Genomic DNA, 6,880 nt, shown 5'->3' with positions numbered 1-6,880 from the left:
ATCACACCCCCAAGTATATATAACACTACCATATCCAAAACAAAAAATATGACCATATACATACTCGGGGTGTTAACTATGTAAGCAGTGGTCGCAAACTGCTGGCCCCCAGGCTCAAACAAATGTTTGGCCCACATGGTGTTTTGGACATTTTTTTAATTACTTGTTTAAAAATCAAGTTTTACTTTTCAAAAAAAAAAAAACTGATTTCCAACTTGTTGCCCCATTTTTTCTGCATGGCTAAGCAATGGCCCCCTCTTTAAAGGTGAGCACAGCTTCCCCCCCACCTCCCACCCCCGTTTCTACAGGCTGCTGAGTTTGCGACCCCTGGTTGGAAATAGCACTAAAAACATGTTTCCTAACCCAAACCTCTCTCACACCCTCACGCCATTTTCACTTCATTTCCCCTTCCCTCTCTTGCTTCACTTCCATCTTAAGTCCTCCTTCCCCAGGTCTTTGGATTTCTCTTGGTTCACTCGAATTCTCCTTTCTTTCGGCTTCAGTTTCATTTTGCAAAAAACATCTCCGCTCAGCCCATGATCATTCCAGGAAGGCTCCCAAGACTGGTCAGTGGGAGTTACCGAAGGGTGTCTCGCCACAAAATGACTGAGTCATCTTCCCCAAAAACATTTTCCTCCAGCACTGGCTGGACAACTAATTTTTTCTTTTTGCTGTTGTTACTGTGGAGCCTTCTTGCATGAGAATATTTGCATATATGAATCTCCAGTACCAAGCATACACCAAAAATGTGTACATTTCAGATGAAGGACATAATGGAGCCCTAATAAAATACAGAATTGAGCTTAATTTAACTGTCTTGGGCAACCATCATGCCTGGCTAATATGCCATATTATTTCCGTTGTACACAGTACAGGTTTTGGTTTACTTAAACATTGATCAAAATTGATCGAAATCTCTAAGTTTTGGTTACCATGTACAGAGAACAATTGCTCAGCATGGCATTTAAATAAAACAGTAATATTTTAAAAATTCACAAATACAATGCACAATTTATTTTAAAAAAATAAAATTTAAAAACCTTGAGGATGGATGAGGCTTTGGGTAATTAACTGGAAAAAAAAAACTAACAAAAAAACTACGAGAACAGTATGTTACCAGATTTATACTTTAAAATACTATTAAAAGACGAACTCACTGACACCACTAGAAATATTTCTAAAATTCAGCTTTTTAAAGCTTTTTTTTTTTTTTTTTTTTTTGAGACGGAGTCTCGCTCTGTTGCCCAGGCTGGAGTGCAGTGGTGTGATCTTGGCTCTCTGCAACCTTCGCCTCCCGGGTTCAAGCAATTCTCCTATCTCAGCCTCCCGAGTAGCTGGGATTACAGGCGCCTGCCACCACGCCCGGCTAATTTTTGTATTTTTTAGTAGAGATGGAGTTTCACTACGTTGGCTAGGCTGGTCTTGAACTCCTGACCTCAGGTGATCCGCCCACCTCAGCCTCCCAAAGTGCTGGGATTATAGGCATGAGCTACCACGCCCAGCCTTAAAGCTTTATAATCCTTCCAACCCTTGATGTCCCCCACTATAGTAGACAATGAGTACAGAGGAAGTTGTGGTTGAGTATGGAAATATATATATATATACATATATATATACACACATATATATGTGTGTGTATATATACATATATATATACACATATATATGTATATATATATATATATATAAGATCTACTCTTGGCATTTATTTTAAAAACTAATTTTAAAAAATACTGTGCAGTTTCTATCTTTGCATAAAGTTAGCAGACTGGCTTTTTTGCACAATGCAGTAACATTGACCTCAAAAGCTAGGAATGACCTTTGCAGGGAACTGTCCCCAAGACGACCTCAAAGAGACAGCACAACATTTGCAGCTGTTTCTCTTTCAGCCCAAGGTCGCAAAGAATATAAGAAGCCAGTGCAGCTTTGAGAAGGATTCCTGTAAATCACTCACTGTGATTTCCCACAGCGGGCAAGTGGATCCCCTAAAGAAAGAAGGCTTATAGAGTTCCCTCAAAAGAGCTCAGAACTTCAACAATGATTCTATTCACATAGCCATTTCTGTCTTCCAAATTTTAGCTTCAAGAGTCTGAGGAAGTACATGTTTTTATTTAGAAAAAAAAAAAATCCCAATTTGTAACACTTGTACTGGCTGCATTTCCAATCAGGCAAGCAGATCATGGGCCATGCTGAACTTAAACTGCAATTGAGGACTGTTATAAATTTGGGAGAACAAGGAAGAATTCCAGGACGGGCTCCTCCCAGCTGCAAAAGACACCCAACCTGGTGACACTGATACCTAAAGAGAAAAAAGAGACAGACTGCCGTCAAGGGCTGTCTCCCTTTCTCTTTTCCTAATTTGTCTCCTCTGCCCATGACCAGGGAGTAACTGATCTTCAAGCACAGAGCCCAAGATACTGAACTATAAGTGAAATGTTTTGCGAGACCTGTGCTGAATCAACAGGTCTCTTGGACCACGTAAGACTGCCTGGACAAGGAAGAACCATCAATGGTTAGAGACCCAGCACAAACCACATGCTAAGCAGCAGGCATTTCCTCTTCATTAGCTCATTAAGCTCAGAAAGAAATCTCTTTGTGAAGGAGTTTGCTAAAAACCTTAAAACAAAAAAGTTTTCTGTCTCCAGCCAGCAGCCAGCCTTGGAGAAACACCTTTACAGGCAAAGCCTAAAACACATCTTTCTCCAAAGCCAACGTGTTTTATGCCTTCACCAGTGTTGTCCTGAATATGTATTTGGTTGCTACTTTGGTTCCAGCCATGTCTGGCTGGGAGTAGGTAGTTTAATGAATGGATGTTGACGGACAGGTACATATCCCAGCTTGTGGCCTGCGGCGATGTTAGTTAGGCAAGCATGCTGGCCACTTTTCAAGGTTGTACATTTAATAATAAACATAACTGGCTTCCCTTTCAGATGCAATGCTTGGTGCTAGCAATTACCACAAAATGAGTGAATTGATCAATACAAAGTGCTATTTTCTCTGGAAGTTTCTCTAACCAACTCTCGATTATCTTTCCATCTGTGTGACTTAACTTTTTGACAATCTTATCAAACACCTGTGATTGCACCATTTTAAAAATACATTAATATTAATTTGAACAGTGGAAATTATGTTCCTCTGAACATTAGCCCCTAAAATAGAACTTCAATTCCACTTGCAAATAAAGATTCAGATTTTTCTTTTTAAAGACAATCAGGAACCCAGTACCTAGCAAGTAATTGTGTCAAATACTTTAGTGTGTGTTTTTTTTTTTAATTTGGGCAGAGAGATCTGTGTCTAAGAACCGACAGAAGGAACTTTCCCTACAGCTAGTTCTTGCTTCTTCTACTGGACTTCTCTAAAAGCCACATCCTTCTACAGAATCTGTCCACACAGAACAATATTTGAATCAATATTTGAACCAATTCTTGGGGCTGCTGTTCCCACGGTTTGCCCAGGACACTCTAGTGGGTGTGAAGATGTCATATTATACTGGACTGTGAAGCGAGGAGGTGATATTTAAGCCACTAAAGCTTGTGGCAGCCACCAAATTTTCCAATGCCTTCTGCAATCTTGCATTTAACTGGCTTCACCGCCATTCCCACCCCCCACCCAGTGGGAAAGGCTTTAGGAGCATTTGGTCAGGTGGGGGTGCTGTTAGGGCTTACGGTTCACCTTCAAGGAAGCCCTGGGTGCGCAGACTCCGGGGTGGGGGGCACCTGGCAAGGTAGCGGGGACCCCCGTAGGCCCGGAGAAGCTGGGGCAGCCTTTGCCACGTGGACAGCAACCGCGCTGCTGCAAGTTCCCGGGCGTGCCCGTCGAAAGCGGCCAGGAGGTCAACTGGGGCGGCTTCCCTCAGTGCCTTGGGCAGGGGACCCACCTCTGCAGCCGCCCCACCGGGGCCCAGAACGCAGTGGAAGAGCGTATGGCGTCGCAGCAGGCAGTCCCTAAGGAACTGCACCAACTCCTCCAAACACTTTCCCAGGTGCTCCTCGTCCCAGCCTTGCCCAGGGGCCCCCTTGCGCAGCAGCACTGCCAGCAGCACTGTCTTGAGCACATATGAGGATAGGATGCGTCCCCACTGGGTGGCAGCCGCTGAGTCCAGCCCACGGGCGCCCAGATCGCGCAGAGCCTTAAGCAACTGCAGGCACTTGAGGTAGCAGGCACCTGGAGCTGCCCGTTCCTGCAGCCAACTCAGCAGCTTCTGCTCCTGGCGTGCTGTGTTCACACCCCACAGTGCCTCAGCACGCAGGCCCTCAGGGAGCTCCAACAGGGGCGCGCTGGGCAAGGGTGGCGGTGGTGGCGCCACAAGGAAGACCCCATCTCCCAGATGGACAGCGGGGATGAGACGCACAGCCATGGAAAGGCGGCAGCAGCCGTAGTCAGTGCGGCAGGGCAAGATGTGTAAGGTGGGGGGCTGTTCCAGGCCACCTGGGGTCAAGGTGACCCGACAGCGCCCCTCCAGGCTGTAACGCACAGTGGCCAAGGAGCGCTGCAGATGCGACTGGAACCAGCGCAGCACCAGAGTAGCAGAGAGGTGACGCCGCCCGCGCACATCCACGCAGAAGGCATCAGCAAAGGGTTTGCAGTCCCGAAGCCAGTGGCCCCCCGAGGCCCCCGATGGTGAGGGTGGTGCCTTGAGGGCGCACAAGAAGCAGCCGCGGAAGGCCGGGGCCAGCGCTGGCTCCTCGCCCAGGCTCCGTGGCTCCAGCGCCACAAGCGGCGGGAGGCGCAGTGGCACCAGCACGTCGAAGCTGTCGGGCCGGCGGATTTTATGTTGCTCGTAGGCGCTGCCCACCTGGATGAAGTCCCCGCGGAAGGCCAAGGCCAGCGCCCCGCCAGGAATGAGACCGGGGGACCCCCGGGCGCGGCCAGCCCGCACCAGCTCGCCCACGATCCGGCTCACGTGCGCCTTGCTGTGGCCCAACACGTGCGGAGACAGGCGCACCTCGTGCTCGTAGTAACTCTCCAGCAGGATGCTGAGGCCCGGCTCTCGGAAGTGTCTCGAGGAGAAGGCGGCGTGACCCTCCAGACGGGGAGACCCGGGCAGAAAGCGCTGCCGGACAGCGTGGCGACAGCGCAGGAGGACGTAGCTGAGGAGGAGCAGGACGGCCACTTTGAGCAGCGGGAAGCCGCCGTCCACGCCGTCGGCGGGCTCGGCCCGGGCGCCCCCGCTTCCCCGCAGGACATGGTAGAGGCACACCACGGCGGTGCACAGGCCGGTCACCAGGGGCCAGAAGACGCGTAGATTGAGGGTGTAGTGCACCGACATGCCGGGCGCCCGGGGCGGCGGTGGCCGAGCAGCCCAGGGGGCAAGCCCCGGCGGCGACCCCAGCCCAGCATGCGCACAGCGCCCGGGCAGCCCCGCTGTCCCCGTCTCCTCCTCCGCGGCCGCTTCCCGATCGCAGGCCCGAGGGAAGCCGCCCTCCAGCTCGGCCTCCTCTCCCAGCTCAAGTGTTCCTTCCAGCTGCGGCCCGCCCTGCGCTCTCGGGCCCCGGGCCGCGCCCTGCTCCGGCTGCGCGCTGAGTCCGGCCCAGCGGCCCTCCCCGCCCGGCGCCCCCGCGCGCCGCCGTCGGCCAGCTTCTGGCCCTGCCTGGCTCGCCTCCTACCCTGGGCGGCCCTCCCGGCTCTCCCGCCGCTCCGCTCCGCGCCTGACCCTGTTACTCGGACCCCGGGAGTTTCCTCTTCCGAGGGGGAGGCGAGGCCGCGCCAGCTAGCGGGGAGGAAATGCCGGAGTCTGGAGCCGAGCGTGGAGCTGGCGAGCCGGGTCGGCCCCCTCCCGGGCCTCCGCCTTAAAGCGACGCGGGGCGGCGGGAGGGATTTCAGGACGCACTTGGAACTGGCCTCCCGCGGCCCACCCCCATCCTCCCTCCCAGAAGGCAGAACTGGGAAGGCCCTGATTCCGGGGCGGTGGCTTCGTCCAAGGAGGCTCTGAAGTTGCGCTCCCTTGAAGTTATACTGGGACGTTGAAAAGGAGAAGAGGGCGCACAGCCAGACTGTCCAATCCTCCCCACCCCCACCGCACAAGCCGCGGTGGCGTGGCAGGCCCTGGCACAGGAGTGGCCCTTGCCGTCTGCCGCTGTCCTCTGTTCAAACCAGTATTCACCGAGCACCTACCATGTGCCAGGCCGGAGCCACAGTGCTGGGGAAATCACAGTTGACTAGATGGATGAGGTTTCTGTCCTTCGTGAAGCTTACAGCCTTGTAAAAGTGGGAATCAAAAAAGGGAAGGGGCTGGGCGCAGTGTCTCACGCCTGTGATCCCAGCACTTTGAGAGGCCGAAGTGGGCGGATCATTGAAGGTCAGGAGTTCGAGACTAGCCTGGCCAACATGGTGAGACCCCCCCCCGGCCCCCCCATCTCTACTAAAAATACAAAAATTAGCCAGGCGTGGTGGCACGTGCCTGAAATCCCAGCTGTTCGGGAGGCTGAGGCAGGAGAATGGCTTGAATTCGGGAGGCGGAGGCTGCAGTGAGCCGAGATCGTGCCACTATACTCCAGCCTGGGTGACAGAGACTCCGTCTGAAAAAAAAAAAAAAAAAGTGAGGGGAAGGATTCTACAGGAAGAAAACGCTCTAAAATAAAAGTGCCCGAGGGAGTGAGAGGGTGGTGGCTGCCCTGTGGAAGCCAGAGGATGACGGGGTGACATTTGGCCTGAGACTTCAGTGGAACATGCTGGTTCACCCCTGTAATCCTAGCACTTTGGGAAACCGAGGCAGCGAGAACGCTTGAGTGAGGCCAGGAATTCGAGGCTGCAGTGAGCTATGATCACATCATTGCACTCCAGCCTGAGTGACAGAGCAAGGCTCTTGTCTCTTAAAAAATAAAACAAATTAAATTAAAATAAAATTATTTTCCCAGTGGAGGAAAGGGGCACAAACAGG

The 6,880-nt window shown here is 52.0% G+C and overlaps 1 protein-coding gene across 1 annotated transcript; it reads right to left on the bottom strand.

Moving 5' to 3' along the window:
- Positions 1 to 3,050: 3,050 nt before the first annotated feature.
- ITPRIPL2 (ITPRIP like 2) lies at positions 3,051 to 6,514 on the bottom strand. Its single transcript, XM_055253814.2, has one exon. It carries the CDS (start codon positions 5,267 to 5,269, stop codon positions 3,662 to 3,664), a length of 1,608 nt encoding a protein of 535 aa, XP_055109789.2. The 5' UTR covers positions 5,270 to 6,514; the 3' UTR covers positions 3,051 to 3,661.
- Positions 6,515 to 6,880: the final 366 nt, after the last annotated feature.

This window comes from Symphalangus syndactylus, chromosome 18 (assembly GCF_028878055.3).
Source record: "Symphalangus syndactylus isolate Jambi chromosome 18, NHGRI_mSymSyn1-v2.1_pri, whole genome shotgun sequence".
In the NCBI taxonomy this organism is placed as follows: domain Eukaryota; kingdom Metazoa; phylum Chordata; class Mammalia; order Primates; family Hylobatidae; genus Symphalangus; species Symphalangus syndactylus.
The sequence above is the reverse complement of the archived record's forward strand: the minus strand, read 5'-3'. Positions and strand labels throughout refer to the sequence as shown.

Coding starts and splice junctions, on each gene's coding strand:
- ITPRIPL2 (XM_055253814.2), bottom strand. CDS start 5,269: ATGTCGGTGCACTACACCCTCAATCTACGCGTCTTCTGGCCCCTGGTG.